Here is a 17,119-nt window from a genome sequence, read left to right as displayed (position 1 = left end):
GTGAATACGACCATGATATCTGCAGCTCTCTCGCCTGTTGAATTTTCGGGGGAGGAGATGGCGGATGTTTCTACTGGTCACATCGCCTTACATGATCTTTCCGATGGTTATCTCTACACTCCTGTTCAAGATGCAGAAATTGCCACATCAGTTGTGCAAATGCAACATGCAAGTTCGCTAGGATGGACTTCGAATCTCAAAGAAGAGTTCATCAAAGCCTACCGCACTGATCCCGGATTTCGTGACAAGTGTCGTAGTCCGCATGATCCATACATACTCAAGGATCAATTACTTTATGTGCAATTCACGGACAACAAGGAGTCCAAAGTGATGAGACTTTGTGTCCCGAAATCGCAGCGCAATCATCTAAGGACGAAGATTATTGAGCAATTTCATGATTCCAGTATTGCCGCGCACCCAGGAATTCGTCGTACGTACCTCCGTATCAAGCAATGGTACTACTGGGCGTCGCTTCATGAAGACGTTTCTGATTACGTGCAAAGTTGTGAAACATGCACACGTTGGAAGCACAGCAACGCCAAGAAGAATGGCAAGCTGATTCCAATTCCGATTCCTAAGGAATGTTGGGAAGTCATCTCCATGGATTTCGTTACTGGATTGCCAGAATCAGATGGCTATGATGCTATCATGACCATCGTGGACAAGTTGTCCAAGCGTCCGATCTACTGTCCCGTTCACACTACCGATGATGCCAAAGAAATCGCTCATTATTTCTTCGACAACGTCGTTCGGCATCATGGAGTGCCTGCAGTGGTCATCAGTGATCGTGATCCCAAATTCACATCGCGATTTTGGAAATCTCTCGCGCAGGTCATGGGTATACAATTGAATATGACAACGTCGTACCGCGCTCAAGCTGACGGCCAAACTGAACGTCAAAACCTGGTACTAGAAGACGCACTTCGTTGCATGGTCTCGTATCATGGTGATGACTGGGCTGCCAAGTTGGGGACGATTGAGTATGCTCATGCCACGCTAGTCAGTGCCTCTACAGGACTTTCGCCATTTGAAGTAGACACAGGGCGTAAGGAACGCAATCCCTTCGGAACTTTTCCTACGCTGTCTACCACAGTTCAAGTACAACAAGGACTGTCTGAGTATGCAAACCGCTTCAAGGATGAACGTGACAAAATTATTGTCAAAGCCAAGGAGCACCTACTCAAGGCTCAAGCATCGCAAAAGAAGTACTACGATCAACACCGTAGCAATGTGCAATTCAAGGAAGGAGATTTGGTTATGCTGGATACACGCCGTATTCCACTCAAGCATGCTGCGAAAGACATTGACGTCAAACGTGCAAAGTTAGCTGCTCGTAAAGTTGGTCCGTTCGTTATCAAGCGCATGATCAACGACAACGCTGCTCGTCTGATTTTGCCACGCAGTATGAAGTCGCTGAACCCTACTTTCAACGTAGACGTTCTCAGCCATTACGTCTCCAACCCGGACAAGTTTGAGACTCGTGTTCTTCCGAAAGCATCTCGCATCATCACGAATGAAGTCACTGGAGAAGACCTCCACATTATCGAGAAACTTCTACGCAAGCGTCAGTTCAATCGCAAGACTGAGTGGCTTGTCAAGTGGCATGGTCTCCCAGACCACGAATCTTCGTGGGAACTCGAGAAAGACATCAAGCACGTCTCTCACTGGAAAGTTCTCGTCGACGACTTCAAGCGCCGTCAACGTGAAGTCAAACCCGGGAGGATGTAAGGACCGAGACGTGACGAGCACGTCAAGGCCCGCATATCCAAACTACAACATCCACTATTACGCAAAGACAAGTGGGTAAGTAAAGACCATGCACTGTGGTGCATGATCTCTGTCGTGCACATTTACTTTTGTATAGCGCACGTCAACCCACTTCAACTTGAAGTGGATTGACCAATCAAATTCATTCATTTTAGCACCGCCTTGGGCACTGCCCAGACGGCCGGCCACAGGGCCTTAACCAACTAATATCACTTTGCAATTTGCGTCTAACCACCTACACGCTTCCACATCGCGGACTACCTTCACTCGCGGCCTTCTACTAGCTCAAGCCTTACAGTGTCCGTCCACCACGATAGCGTAAATCTGCGGCTGGCGAGGTTGTTCCGTGCTCAAACAGTACTTCTCGAAGTCGCTGAAGGTTGCAAAAGGCCCGTTGAGCATGTACGTCCAGCCAGCACCTTTCGGGTCGTCGGACAGAGCATCCCAGAAGTCTTTAGCGTGGAGAGCTGCCTTGAGTGGCTCAAGTTGGCAATAGCGTCCGAGGATTGTCGTGTGAGCTGGAAACGGTCGAGGCTTCCAGTCTTCCACTGCAGAGCCAACGGGTTGTCCGAATTCATTGACAGCCGCCATCTCACCACTCGCGTTTACTTCCGGCGGCTTGGAGAAAACAATAATGGTCTTTTGCTGCTGCTGCATGTACCCTCGAGAGGTATCGTGCAGCAAATCTAGATATTGAGCGCGATTCATGGCCACAAGAAGTCACCAGGAATTACGTTCGAATGCGGTGAACCATAGCTTGAAAGCCACGTCGTGTCGCACTTGCGGGCTTTCTACAGGCACCGACGCGAACATCTTTCGTAAGTGCTTTCGAGCTTCAAGCCCCATTTCTCGAACTTGCCAAAGGGTCTTCAGCTTGACGCGGGGGCCGCAGTATCTCAGTCCAGTCTTTCAGCACCGAATTCCTCAACAAAAGGAGAGTAGCGTGCAGGCACAAGGTGCAGCTGCAGAGCATAATTTCTTGCGGATTCGTGACGATATTTCGGGGCGAACTTGACAACGACACCGTTGCCCTTCGGCTGTGGGGTCTAACGTTTATCTTGCTGAATGGCCATGAGAGCAAGCTCACTGTGCCATAATCCTGGAGTGCGGCGGGTTTCATCAGCGACGATGTGAGCGTGGCATTCACCTTCCCCAAACGTATCCTGCGTTCCCGAAAAGCTGGCTCCTGTGGCCAACTTCACCGGCCAGGGAACACCAGTTGCTATCTCGGAACGCTGGGAGTAAACCCACGGATAACCCGCACTGCGGATTCCGCACAACGTTATCGTGGTTGGCCTCTACCGTCACCATCCTGTGCGCATGTTACTGTATTTGACTCAAAAGCCCTTTGAGACGGTTCACAGCAAAGCTCGCGTCGATATCCTGGTCTGGGCGAGCCTTCACGAAAACACCGGAGCTTCCTGACACAGAGTCCGCATGTACTCGGTGCTTGAGCAGCTATCCTGGCGCTCATTTCTCTTCTAACCACCCCAGCCACAAGTCTCCTCTCTCCAGCGTTTCATCATGCTGCGCGGTCTTCCTCTCTTCGCCGCTGTTCTCCTCGGCGTCGCCAACGCTGGAACCTGCGATATCTACAACGCAGCCAACACGCCGTGCGTCGCTGCGCACAGCACTGTCCGAGCTCTTTTGGACGCCTATACGGGCGGTCTGTACCAAGTCACGCGTGCATCAGACCAAAAGACTGTCGATATCACCCCGTTGACGGCCGGTGGCATCGCCAACGCCGCTGCCCAAGACACATTCTGTGCCGGCACTACCTGCGTCATGTCGATCATCTACGACCAGTCTGGCAAGGGAAACCACTTGACTGCTGCCCCTGCAGGAGGAGCCAAGAACACACCTGAAGGTCCTGCCACAGCCGATCGCCTTCCAGTCACGATCGGTACCGAGAAAGCCTACGGCATCTGGGTGGAGTCCGGCGTCGGCTATCGCAATGACAACACGACCGGAATCCCCACGGGAGACGACGCCGAGGCCATTTACATGGTCGCCGATGGCACGCACTACAACTCTGGCTGCTGCTTCGACTACGGCAACGCTGAGACCGACAACAAGGACGACGGAGCTGCGACGATGGAGGCCATTTACATCGGGAACAGCACAATGTGGGGCTACGGTGAGGGCACTGGCCCGTGGGTCATGGCCGACCTCGAAGACGGTCTCTTCGGCTGTGCGGCCGGGAAGTACTGCTCGAACACGCCGACGGTGCAGTACCCGTACCTGGTGGCTATGCTCAAGGGCCGATCTGGCGGCACCTTCGCTATCAAACAGGGTAGCGCGCAGTCCGGTCCTCTTCAAACGACCTACGACGGAGCTCGCCCGAATGGCTACACGGTCATGAAGAAGCAGGGAGCGATTGTCCTCGGCATCGGGGGCGACAACAGTAACTGGGCTGTCGGCAGCTTCTACGAGGGCGTGATTGTGAGCGGCGACCCAGCTGATGACGTTGATGACAAGGTGCAGGCCAACATCGTGGCTGCTGGCTATAGCGGATCGAGCGAGGAGCCGGAAGTTTACACGTTCAGTAATGTCGGCAGCGCCAGCGCAAGCGGTTCAGTTCGTTAATCGACCTCAGTTCTTCAGAAGATGTCAGCGTTTAGTGGGGGGGGGAACCAAAGTTCAGTGAAGTAAATACATGATATGAATTGCAACGGACTCGGAGCGAGATACTTGGAGACGGTTGGCCACAAGGTAGCGTGGTAGTTGCTGTTAGCAGTTTAGGAAAAGCTGCGTACTAGTATTTACAAGATGTTAACGCCAGCAGCATCACATCCCTCCGATGCTCATGGTCTGGCCTGAACGAAAGACGCTGTCAGCGCGGACAACTTCAGTGCTTGCTGCCCGTCCTCGTCAAAGTTGCTGGGCTTGAGCCAGCGCTCGAACGCGTTCGTCAAGCCGCCGTTCCAATCGCTGTCAATGATGGAGAACCACGTCGTGTCGCGAGTGCGGCCCTTGTACACGGTAGCCTGGCGGAAAAGCCCTTCGTAGGTAAATCCATACCTAGTAGCAGCGTTTCTCGACGGCAGGTTGCAGCTGTCACACTTCCACTCGTAGCGCCGATAGCCGAGCTGAAAAGCGTTCGAAGCCAACAGGTAAATGGCTTCGGTAGCTGCACGGGTCTTGGCGAGTCGCAGAGAGTAGTAGACATGGCCGATCTCGATCACCCCGTGGCTTGGGTCGATGCGCAAGTAGGAGATGAAGCCTACGGCTTGTCCGTCCACGACGATGGCGTAGAACTGCGGATCTTGAGCGTGCGTACCGTTGACAATCCATTTCTGGAACTCGTCGGAGCTTGTGAATGGTCCGTAGGGCATGTAAGTCCAGCGAGCGCCATTTGCATCCTCGGATTGAGCTTCCCAAAGGTCTGGGGTGTGGCTGACCGTCAGAGGTTCGAGCTGACAGTACTGCCCCCTTAGCGTCTTGTGCGGTGGAAACGGCGGAGGGTTCCAGTCTTCCAGCGAGAAGCCAACGGGCTGACCGAATTCGTTGACAGCAGTCAGGTCGCCACTCGAGTCGGACATCGCGTGTGCTTGAGCAAAAGCGGCAAAGCGGGAAGTTGAACAATGGGGGATACATTTTGACGTCCAAGTGGAGGGGGCCCAGGATGAGTCATCCAGAATCGCACCAACAGAACTTTCCTGCGGCGTTCCCCGGAGCGTAATCACATCTTGTGGTAAGCACGCCATGCCCACAAACTTTCCGGTCATCTACGACAATTCGGATGCTGACATGGGCAACGGCTGCTGCAACGCTGAGACTGACAATATGGACGATGGGGCAGCAACTAACCACAACTGCGATGTTTTCTTACATGTGATGGGTGGATTCCGAGTTTATCGTGTCCCCAAGAACTTGCCCACAGTTTACCCGTTTTTGACGGGTTTTGGAACGAAATACGGTTGACTCCGTTGGCGATGTCAGCGAGACAGAAAGCGGTCGACTATACTTTTCTCTAGATAGTAAGTGCTCACTGTGCAACGCAGAAAAAAACTCCAAAAAACACACAAATTTTTTTTTTACAATCCCATTTCGTCGTAACAAGGGCGTCTGAACGCTATTTCTCTAGACGCTCGCATTGCTGCAATCTAAACGATTGATCGGGAGATATCGAGTTCAAGGGTGTTACTTCATTCGTGCCATCTTCAGCTCCGATCTACCGTTACGCTATTCATTCAAGAAAGAGAGGCTGAACATTTGGTTGGAAGATAACTTCAGCAAGAGGAAGCAGTGGTAAGAGCTCGTTCTTTTACATTTTAAGGGATGATTTGGATAAAATCGACGACATGACGCCTGAAAACACCTCAACCCGTTTCGTGTTGCCACAATTTGCTAACTGTCTCTCTATTTCACAGTACTTTCACGCCGCGCTTGAATGCGTGTTGGACGAATCCGCCGATGCTCAGCGTAGGCTCACAACACTGGAGGATGGTGCTCTTCAAGTTGAGTTCACACTAAAACTTCCCACTCTTCACTCTGCTTGGGAGGCAGCGTACACCTTCGACCTGTTTCCTGCTGCCGTGGATCGAATTGAGATCTTGGAGTCAAAATTGTGCATACGCGTTGAAGTGAATTGACTCCCTGGAGGCGAAGCTGTGTCAACAGCAGAATGAGTTGGGGAATCTTCGTGAAAATCAAGGGAATACCAGTTCGTTTATTGAGCTCAATGCATCTGAAGAAGATGTTGGTAAACAGCAGAATGAGTTGGAGAATCTTCGTGAAGATCAAGGGAATGCCAGTTCGTTTATTGAGTTCAAGGCATCTGAAGAAGATGATGGTAGCTCGACATTGTTCTGGTACACTAATCTACCAGATGAACACGTCTTGAGCTGTGGCGGCGGTGTGATCGAAATCCGTAGGCAGGGCGTATACGTCATTGACGTTGTTGTGAAATGCGAGCCCAAAGATGGAGAGGACGACAATTCAGATGATGATGACGAAGAGAACTACGACGACGATGAAGGCAGCGGATTTGTTCAACTATGGAAGAACAACGAGTGCATTCAAGTGAACTATTTTGCTGCACGGCGTCACCTAACAAGTCACGCGTTTGAAATCGGATGACGCTAAGTCTCACATCTTCTTGTGCGTTTGTGAGCACAGCAAGTCAGTCAATCACGTGACTGCACCATTGGTTTTTACTTATTGGTTCAAATGTTGTGGTTGAGATCAATAATAGACGTGGTGACGTCGTTGCTCTCATCTTTATTAGGCGGAAATTGTAGAACACCGGTTTGCAACGAGAACACGCAAAATTCACGCGGATAAATTGAAGGACACTTCATTATAGGGAAACTGAGCTGGCGTTAAATGAGATGACATATCTTAACCTTTCACGATGATTGAGATAAAATGAGCCAAGGTTCCGAGCCACGCGGAAATTTCTTTGAAGGCAGGATATTAAAGTTCTCTCAGATATTGATGGATCCTACCAACAACGGAACTCAAATACGATCAATTGAAATTTCACGACCAGCTAGGAGATAAACTCGCGTGGGGAGGTTGAACTGAGAGCTTCACAAGTGGATTTTGATCCAAGTAGCAATTGCGCAGGCTATCGACTTTTAGCATTCTAGTATGAACATGATGGCTCAAGAAGATGTCAAAGTTGAAGGCTCTACCTCGTTTGCGGCTCCATCCCCGTCGTACCGTTACACAATTACACTGAAGAATGAGAAAATGAGTATTTGGATGGAAGATCGAGTGAGCAGGAAACAATGGTATACGCTGTCCTATTTCCCCAGACATCCTAACTCGCTATCCTTGATTGGGTTTTTGTACTGACGTTTCCGGTGCCGATAATTTGCAGGTTCAAGGGTGACATGACCAAAGATGACTTCGTGACGTCGGACAACATGATTACTGGAGCATCGCTTGGTAATTACGTTCAGGTAGGCGCTGCAGCTGACTACCCTAGCTTTTTATTGGTGCCACTTTACTAAGTGGCACCTGATCATATTGTTGTTTTGGTAGTGTTTTCAAGATTTGCTGGATTGTGATCTGAGCGAGCTTGGTGACGAGGAGCGCAAAACGACCCACCTGAGTGACGACGATGTGCTCCACTTGGAGCTAACCGCGAGAGTTTGTGTTCTTCGCTCATCCTGGAAAGCAACATACAGCTTTCGTCTCGACCTCTTTACTGTGGAGCGAATCGATATTTTGGAGTCAAACCTACGTGATCAACAGGAAGAAGTGGAGAGACTTAGTAGCGAGCTGGAGAGGGCGAAGACACCCATCGCGATTGAGCTGGACGCCTTCGAACATGTTGCCGGTATGTCCATTTTGAGTTGGCATAGCATCAAGTCGAGCACATTTGTTGTGGATGGGGAGAATGGTGTGATCAAAATCAACCGCCCAGGTATGTACGTTATTGGCGTCGACATACACCTCTACTCGGATGATAGTGATGATGACGACGAAGAAGAAGAATGCATCGAGCTACAAAAGAATGGCCGATGCCTCGACACTGGCAACTCGAATACCACTGTAGCATCGCTCAATGCTTTGACGCGGTTAGATGCTGGTGACGAGATCAAGGTGGTGTGCCCCTTCTACATGAACGCCCACGCGCACCTGACTGCTGTGCGACTCGGTAGCTTCGCGTAAGATATCAAGTCACTGGGCTCAAAAGACAAAGGAACCCTGCATCTACAGATAGGTCGGAAAAGCGCTCGTTACGAAGGTATTTCATTTTGCTATTTTTCTCTTTATAATGAAGCGCAACAAGTTTTCACAGCTGATTAGTGCATGAAAGAACAACGGAGTGCGCTACTGCCTAGAAGACGCTGCACGGTTGATAGCACCCTATCCTGCGACGGTGTGATCAAGAAATATCGACCTTGTCGGGTCTTCGATCCAAATACTCAGCTTGTTTCTTTTGAGCTCAATAATATAGCGGTACGACGCAGCTGGAGACGTACGGATATTTTAAAATGATACCTACAGTGCAACTGGCGACAATACGCAGCATTCATGCGGAAAGTACTAACAGCACGAGAGAAGTTGAGCAAAATGAGATGAAATATCTTGATGAACGTCCAACACGTGATCTATCTATAATTGCACGCGCATACTTTCATTTGTCTTTTGACGTCACCAACACTTCACACATCGTCGTAATGTGATTTCTTGGCAAGTATCGATCGTTTTGTCTCAATCGTCGTGAAAGATTAAGACCACATGGTTCCGGTATATCAAGCAAAAAGGAATGGTAGTGAAGGCGTGCAGGGTTTATTGGTGAGGATCCTGAAAATTCAAGTGTGGACAACTTTACTGCAGGTACAAGGGTGATATGGATAAAGCAGATTACGCGACGTCTGCTAATGCAATTCTTAACGCTGCTCCAGTGGACTACGTCAAGGTATGCTGTTGGTTTAGCTCTAGTCTTTCTTTTCCATGGTCACAAGACGGATACAAACCGATGTTCGATTCATATTTTAGTGCTTCGACGATTCGCTGATGTGCGATCTGAGCAGTTCTATTGCTGTGCAGCGCAGTTTAGCAGTCCTTGGGGCAATCCGGCTGCTGTTGGTGATGCATATCGATTTTCTTCAGTCGAGATGGGTGGCGAGGTACCAATTTGATCTTGATCCTGTGACCGTGGAGCGAATTGACGCGCTGGAGTCGAGGCTTCGTGACCAGCAGGATGAATTGAAGCATCTTCGTGGCGAGCTTGAACGACAGTCGGTATTTATTATACTTCATGCCGATTAAACGGATGATAACTCGAGCCTGCGCTGGAACAAGGTTGACTGCGCTGAATTTGTTGTGAATCGGGCTGACAGCGTAATTAAAGTTCGAGCTCAAGGCGTCTACAGCATCAACGCGGTAAGCATACAACCAGACGGTCCAGCTACAGTGCTCATGGGAGTTAGTGTCCGATGAAAAATAGCGTCCACTTAAAAGTAGTGTATAGGACACTAATTCTAATATTTGGGCATTAGGAAACCATTTCCAAAAATACTGTCCATCTAAAAGTAGTGTCGTGCAAAACATCTATCTTAAAAAAGCGATCGGCAGGACGGCACTCCACGAAAATGGCCGCGCTCTCTCCATGCGGTGGATGCGGCGAGCTCGTCGGGAATGTGCACGTCTGTCCCGTATGCCAGATCAGTATGCACACGTGGTGCGGTACGCCAGAAGGCCCTGAAGGGTTTGGCCAGAAGATAATGTGCCCAAAGTGTCTCGCGCACGAGCGGCCCGTGAATATCACGTCAGCTTCGCCGATTATCGCAGCCTTCGACACGATGGCTCGTCAAGCCACGACAAGCAATGGTGCCGCAGTCAAATCCACGGTCACTGGAAACAACATTGGAACCACCAACTCTGGTGAAGATGGTGCCAGTACTGTCATAACGGCGGAACACGGTCGTACTGTCGTCATTTTCGGCACGAAGCGCAAGCGCCAAGATGTCTCAACTGTGTCCAAGCGTCGTGCAGTTGTGATGTGGATGCAAGAACAGCATGAACTCGGTGAGACGGCGCTCGCCAAAGCTGCGGTTGACCATTTTCCAGAGGTTTTCAAGAATGAGAAGAGTCGAGACTCCGATCGGAAAAAGGCGTCGAGATGGTGGGCTGAGCGTGGAACGCTGACTGATCTCCCGCGGGGGTCTCGTACCGTGTCGAAGGTCACGCCCGACGGGCGGAAGGTCCTTGAAGTGAAGGCGTTGCCAGGACGCGGGCGTCCTCAGAGTGAGTGGGTGTCGTGGCTCTATCCAGAGCTGCTGTCGGAGTTTACACGTCTACGGAAGGCTGGGCTTCAGTTTGACACGCCCCTTCTCCGTCAACTTGCAATCCGTACAGTCGAACAGGCAACTGGCAAGTTCAACAAGCAAAGCCGCGACCACAAAGGCGTGACGATCATCGAGAGGCTGACAAACTCTTGGATCCAGTATTTTATGGAAAAACACGGTATTGTACTCAGGTCACAAACGGGGAAGAAACAAGTATCGGAGAGAAAGACAAAAGAAATCCGAGCATCCGTGGCGAGGCACCTCGGTCGTCTACAGCATGGCTTCCTCAGTGGCGACCTAGACGAAGACACCATCGAAAACATAGACGAGACCCACTTTGTGATCGACTTCGACACCGGAAAAACGCTTGGCTTCGTGGGCGAGACTTCCATTAAGTATGCAGAAGTCGTTTCAGGGGGCGAAGGAATGACGATGGTCGTCAGACTTACCGGTGGCGCCAGCGGTCGTGTCATGCCACCGATGATGATTCTACAGAACGCCAGTGCCAACTATCCAATACGAGGCGTCCCAGACGATGTTCAAGGCGTGTGTTACCGCACCGGACCGAAAGGGTGAATGGACAAGCGTGTGTTTCGTCAGTTTTTGCTCGAACGTCGAGCCATCCGTGCCGATCCTCACGGAAAGAAAAAGGCGATCTTTCTCGACAACTGTGGAGGGCACCTGTCAGCAGACGAATGCGCTGAAGAGCTGCGAATCCTCAATGCGGATCTGCACTTTTTGCCACCCAACTCCACTGACCTCTGTCAGCCAGCGGATTCGTTCGTCATCGCCAAGCTGAAATCGATCTGGGCGCGAAAGTGGAATGCCAAGAAGCTCGAGCTGATCATGGACGGGGATTGGCAGGACAAAGTGCGCAACGATAGTGCGTGGTCAGGTAAGTTGAAGAACCCAGGGAAGCCTTTCTTCTTGAAGCTGGCCGCTGAGTGTGTGCAAGAGCTCAACACCCTCAGAGACAAGAACGGGCTGACGTATGCTCGGAAGGCTATGATTCGCTGCGGTATGTCCCGAGACGTTGATGGGAGTTGGACTGTGGCACAGCTGTACCCCCACCTTCAAGAAATCATCAAGGAGTACCCCGATGAGTTCGCAAGAAAGGACAACTTTCCATCAACTTCATAAAATTTCATTCTTGCTTACATCCTAGTCTTGGAGTTGTGATACGATATCCCTCTGTATGCCTGGGGCCGCTGTGACTTCCGATTGTAGACGCAGTGTTCTGAGATATCAGAACGAGCATCGAATCTTCGTCAGAAGGGGCGCCCGACTCATGGTGCTTAGCATACTGGCGGTCAACCTGTTCACACGAAATGCCGGACGGCGGTCGCGTTAGCAGTTCTGTGCGCCGGCTCTCGATGTGAACAAGAAACCCCAGTATGATCCGCATCATGATCCGAATCAAATGTTGGTGGATGGAATCGAACCATCGACCTCTCGTTTGGTAAACGAGCGCTCAACCACTAAGCTGCACCAACGTCACATCCCTGTCGCTGATTGGACACTAATTTCTTGTTGTCGGAAAATACTGTCCTCGACACTATTTCCTTATCAGGGTTATTAGAGTCTGTCGAAAATTAGCGCGACGGACACTAATTTCCATATTTTTCGATTTAGGTCTCGGTCGAAAATTAGTGTCACTGACACTAATTCCAATGAGCACTGTACTGAAAAATGGTGAGTGCATTCAACGCAACTACTGCGCATGTTTGGGGCCAGGCCATTATGTGTGCACGCCACTGGACTGTATTGCGCTCTTGAATCAGGGAGACGAGTTGAAGGTCACTTGCAGCGGCGCCAATGTCTCTGGATCCCACGTTTCTACAGTGAGTGTGGTAAACTGAACCGCCAATGCGGTCGCGAACTCGAGCGCCAGGAAAGCTTTCAATTAGTACTACGTCTTGTTCTACACAGAGTGACTCAATATGATAAAGAAAACTGAAAACAGAAATTGAGCCCAGCGCAATGTGAATGTCACTTTGCGAAAAAAAAGATGGGAAAAAAATTTTACCGAAGAGAACTTGCGTTTAAGACTTTTCTAATTTTTTTTCTGACGATTGATGGTTTACGACGAAGCCCTATCAATACATTTTATGAAGCCCTTGCTGCGAAAAAGCTGTCATTTTACGATCTGCTTGATCGAGATCATGGTGGCGAAACAAGATATCAAAATGGATGGCATCACTCATTTGGTCCGCACCCCGATCTATCCTTCCGCTATGGTACTGAGGTCAAAAGTGGCAAGTTAAGTATCTGGATGGAAGACCGGGTTAGCAAGAAGCAATGATAAAAATGATCGGGGTAAGAGATTTATTACTGTAAACTGAAGTTGTGTGGTAACTGCTCTGCAGGTACATATAGGCTACTACCGTGGAGACGTGTACCTAGGAACCCGCCCCCCATAGACGAAGTTGCTGCTGAGCGCGACTTTGGGTGTAGTTAGCCTTATAAACCGCAACAAATTCAAATTCAAATACAAGGGCGACATGAACGAAGCTGTGATGATGGCATGGATTCATCTTCAAGCAGCTTGTCCAAACTCACAGCCGCCATGGCTGGTGTAAACTCTGCACAACCATAGTTACGCAGATCTCAACTAGCATCATGGCACCAGGACTCACTCGGACAAATGTGTTGAGTCCTGTTTACGGCAAGCGCACAAGCAGCAGGAACGGCTCCCCCTGGACGGCCGCGATGGCAGGAGGGAGCGCTGCGGACCAGCGTCCGCAGCCTAGAGTAGATACCTCACTTTATAACTTGCTTGATCAACAATACACGTTAGTCTTAGCCGGGAGTTCCGGCTCCCAAACTTGTGTCTAACACGCCACAGAAGCAGATTATCCAACAACACTCCTGACGCAATGCTCAATTACTACGCTGAGGTAAGCTTGTTGCACTGACCAAGACGGTCGTTGATGTATTGAATAACTTCGCAATTTGTTCTTTAGTGCTTCCACGACGCACTAGCTGGTGCTTTAGACGATGTCAATCATATGCAGCGTGGTGAAACATGACGGACTTCGCCTGGATTTCACGCTTAAAGTGGTCCATGAAGTACACTTTCGACCTTGATCCAATTTCTGTGGAACGGGTGGAGGTGTTGGAGTCGAAGCTACGGGATCAGCAGGAAGAGCTTGCGAAACTCCGTGAAGAAATGAAATTTCACCAAGCGGGTTCGTTTATTCTCCTGGAGGCCTCAACTGAAGTTGACAGCTTGGAGCTGCGTTGGGACAAGGTTCAGTCGGACGATTTCGCCATGGACGGTCAAGATGGTATCGTGAAAATTTGCCGTCCGGGGGCTTACGATATCCAAGCCTTCGTGCAAAGTACACAAAATTGCTACAAACAGGGGACCCAGCTCCTGAAGAATGGCTCTTATTTGCATTCTCAGTTCGGCATTTATGCTGCAGGCAACTACTGCGCTACACCATTTGGCCTCGCTACGTATTTGAACCAAGGCGACGAGCTCACGGTCATATGTGATAGTGAAGTTGTCTTCTCTTCGCTGTCTATTGTGCGAGTGGGGGATTGCTTCAAGCAAATATTTATTTTCTTCTGGATGTCGAAGTAATAGAAGAAAAAGTAACAGAGGCTTTTTCAAAACTGGACTGTTCGTTTACCATTGAAGACTCGCCAGCAAGTCAGTCCGTATTAGGAAGACTACACGCTCCTCCAGCTTAATTAGCATACCCACTTTTCTTTCATTCAAACAACCTACCAAGACCCAAGGTGAAAGCTCAAATTCTTGATTGGATCGTCTAAATCTACAAAAAATCGTACGTATCTTTGCCGTGAAAGTTTTTGCTACCTATGTGCCGGCACGATGACGAAACTTTACTGTTGACGAAGGCTCCCGCCTTCCTGTTGGATCTCTGAGTGTCGCTCCCATGCCTCGACAATCTGTCAGCCTAACGTTAGGGTTAAACTCCGTCTCACTAGTCGTCACGGTGTTTGCGCAAGCTGAACGGAAAGCATGACCCGTAAATCCGATCATTCGTCAATTCCCTCAACAAGAACGAACGATCTTCAAGCCCAGCATGATCTCCAGCACTACCCAAGCGCAGCGCGTGTCTCGCCTCCGTGAACTCATCAATGGCGATGATCTGGTGATGATGCCTTCGTGCTTCGACGGACTCACAGCCCGCCTGATCGAGCGTGCTGGGTACGACTCGTGCTTCATGACTGGCTACGGCGTGTCTGCAGTCCACGGCGTGCCCGACACGCAGTTGCTGTCGTACGGCGAAATGGCTCGCACTGCACAAACCGTTTGCGCTTCGCAGAGCATCCCGTGCCTTGGAGATGGCGACACGGGCTACGGTAACGCCATGAACGTCAAACGCACCGTAGCGGGGTACGCGCAAGCTGGTATGGCCGGCATTCTCATTGAAGACCAGGTCTCCCCTAAACGATGCGGCCACACCACCGGTAAGGCAGTTGTCGGTCGTGAAGAGGCTTTTGCGCGGATCAGAGCTGCCGTAGACGCGCGACGCGAAGGCAACTTCGACATCGTCATCTTGGCTCGCACCGATGCTCGTGCCACTCACTCACTTGAAGAAGCGATTGCTCGTTGCCAGGAGTTTGTGCGGCTTGGAGCCGACATTACGTTCCTGGAGGCCCCAGAGTCGGTGGAAGAGATGAAGGCCTTCTGCGAGCAGGTGCCCGGCCCCAAGCTCGCCAACATGGTGGAGATGGGGATGACCCCCGTCTTGCTGCCGGAGCAACTGCATGACATCGGCTACAAGATCGCGCTTTACCCGGTGACGTTGCTCAATGCGAGTATCAAGGCGATGGAGACGGCTCTGGTGGAGCTACGCAACCAGACTGCAGGCGCGGTGTCTACGACTGCTACTGCTGGCAATGCCACTCCCAGTGCCGCACTCAATGAGCTGCTGAGTGACTTTGAACACGTCAAGGACGTCGTCGGATTCACAGAGTACTACGCAGAGGAAGAGCGTTATGGCGCAGAGAAGTAAGAGGCAAAGGCACCTTCTTCGTAGGAGAGAAATGCACTTGTAACTGTTGTATCCACCCAACACACTTCGTTCAACTTACATAAAACGTTTGCTGACTGTGCCCACCTTTGGTAGTATCAAGTAATGGCCATTGGCTAACTGTCCTTTTCTTCGGCGTAGACTTTGATGTGGTAGCAACATTCCCCAATCTGTCACTTGTCGAAGCTCAGCGATGAACGCTCGAGTCGGTCTTTTGCTGGGAGTCGTGGTGGCCTCGCTGGCCTCGCTGGTCCAGTCGCGCACGGTCGCGTTCACCAGCTACTACGAAGGCACCGGCTGCACTGGGATCCCTCAGTTCATCTACGAAGAAGACGTCGACGGCTGCGACTTCGTCGAGTGCCAGGCGCTGACTATCGGAGGCTCCACCAACTCGAGCAAGGTGGACTGTTACCAGAACGACCGTGGAGAGACGGCCGCCATCTACGCTGACGTCGACGCCCCCTACGTGATTCAGGAGCAATACACCCCGCCGAACACTTGCGACACGTTGGTGAATGCACTCGCGTTCTACGCTGACGGAGTGTGTAGAGTTCTCCCCAACATCACTTCGTATGCGGCCTCCATCGCGGTTGTAAACGCAGATTTGTCTCTGGAATTGCAGTTGTTCGACGACACAGAATGCACCGAATCGGTCAGCGATATGTCCATTCCAAGCTCCGATGTCGGGTGGACGTGCCTTGTCGGGTACTCCAGCTCGTACGGCCTCGTGTTCTACACGACCGCCTCGGAGACCTACAACAGCATGAGCAGCGACGCGAACGCAAGCACAACCGGCTCAGATTTTGTCATCGTCGCGGCTGGGTCACACAGCGCCAGTGCAGCCTCCACCTCGGAGCCCTCCACAAACTCAACGAACACCAGCTCCACGTCCGATTCGTCGGTTAGCGGGGGAGTGATCGCTGCCATTGTGGTCGGGGGTATCGTTGTCATCTGCTTGATAGCGACGCTTGTCTGGAGGAGACGATCAAGTCGATCAGGCAGCAAGAACGACTACGACGAGGAATTGATGACAGCAGGAACCAGCCAGCAAACAGGAAAGTTGGGTGAAGGTGCCAGTCTTTGGAACGACGAGGTTATCGTTGCGGCTCGTATTCCAAGAGAGAAGGTGTTGCTGCAAGAACGAATTTCTCGCGGAGGATACGGCGAAGTGTACGTGGGAACGTTCAACGGCCAGCAGGTAGCTGTCAAGATGCTGTTGGCGGAGACACGCAAGCGGATCCAAAATGTGAACGAATTCCTGGCGGAGGTGAAGCTGATGGCGACGCTGGAGCACCCGCGCATCGTCGAGTTGATTGGCGTGGCCTGGGACTCGTTCGCCGACCTGTGCGTTGTATCAGAGTTCATGGGGGGTGGAGACCTGAGAGCGCTTTTGAATCGGTACCAGGACGAGCGACGTCCGATTGGTTTCGACCCCAGCAAGGCGAAGATCGCGCTGCACGTCGCACATGCACTCACGTATATGCACTCGCTTGAACCTCCGATCGTGCACCGCGACCTCAAGTCCAAGAACATTTTGCTGACGCATGAGCTTGATGCCAAGCTGACCGACTTTGGGGTGTCTCGCACGCGAGTTGA

General features: G+C 51.0%; 6 protein-coding genes across 6 annotated transcripts; 4 read left to right on the top strand and 2 right to left on the bottom strand.

Moving 5' to 3' along the window:
* Positions 1 to 2,052: 2,052 nt before the first annotated feature.
* Positions 2,053 to 2,475, bottom strand: KRP23_9509 (uncharacterized protein; the record flags this gene model as incomplete). Its single annotated transcript, XM_067895066.1, has 1 exon — positions 2,053 to 2,475. One exon carries the CDS (start codon positions 2,473 to 2,475, stop codon positions 2,053 to 2,055), a length of 423 nt encoding a protein of 140 aa, XP_067742688.1.
* Positions 2,476 to 3,291: 816 nt separating this feature from the next.
* On the top strand, positions 3,292 to 4,353 carry KRP23_9508 (putative alpha-L-arabinofuranosidase B; the record flags this gene model as incomplete). The annotated part of the gene is made up of 1 exon (XM_067895065.1): positions 3,292 to 4,353. One exon carries the CDS (start codon positions 3,292 to 3,294, stop codon positions 4,351 to 4,353), a length of 1,062 nt encoding a protein of 353 aa, XP_067742687.1.
* A 218-nt stretch (positions 4,354 to 4,571) lies between these two features.
* KRP23_9507 (uncharacterized protein) lies at positions 4,572 to 5,309 on the bottom strand (the record flags this gene model as incomplete). The annotated part of the gene is made up of 1 exon (XM_067895064.1): positions 4,572 to 5,309. One exon carries the CDS (start codon positions 5,307 to 5,309, stop codon positions 4,572 to 4,574), a length of 738 nt encoding a protein of 245 aa, XP_067742686.1.
* Positions 5,310 to 7,362: 2,053 nt separating this feature from the next.
* Positions 7,363 to 8,391, top strand: KRP23_9506 (uncharacterized protein; the record flags this gene model as incomplete). Its single annotated transcript, XM_067895063.1, has 3 exons — positions 7,363 to 7,505; positions 7,595 to 7,676; positions 7,759 to 8,391. 3 exons carry the CDS (start codon positions 7,363 to 7,365, stop codon positions 8,389 to 8,391), a joined length of 858 nt encoding a protein of 285 aa, XP_067742685.1.
* Positions 8,392 to 14,569: 6,178 nt separating this feature from the next.
* Positions 14,570 to 15,505, top strand: KRP23_9505 (2,3-dimethylmalate lyase; the record flags this gene model as incomplete). The annotated part of the gene is made up of 1 exon (XM_067895062.1): positions 14,570 to 15,505. One exon carries the CDS (start codon positions 14,570 to 14,572, stop codon positions 15,503 to 15,505), a length of 936 nt encoding a protein of 311 aa, XP_067742684.1.
* Positions 15,506 to 15,716: 211 nt separating this feature from the next.
* KRP23_9504 (uncharacterized protein) lies at positions 15,717 to 16,591 on the top strand (the record flags this gene model as incomplete). The annotated part of the gene is made up of 2 exons (XM_067895060.1): positions 15,717 to 16,420; positions 16,486 to 16,591. 2 exons carry the CDS (start codon positions 15,717 to 15,719, stop codon positions 16,589 to 16,591), a joined length of 810 nt encoding a protein of 269 aa, XP_067742683.1.
* Positions 16,592 to 17,119: the final 528 nt, after the last annotated feature.

The sequence above is a fragment of the Phytophthora ramorum genome (genome assembly GCF_020800215.1).
Source record: "Phytophthora ramorum isolate Pr-102 chromosome Unknown Phyram_PR-102_s0008, whole genome shotgun sequence".
Classification (NCBI taxonomy): Eukaryota; Oomycota; class Peronosporomycetes; order Peronosporales; family Peronosporaceae; genus Phytophthora; species Phytophthora ramorum.
The sequence above is the reverse complement of the archived record's forward strand: the minus strand, read 5'-3'. Positions and strand labels throughout refer to the sequence as shown.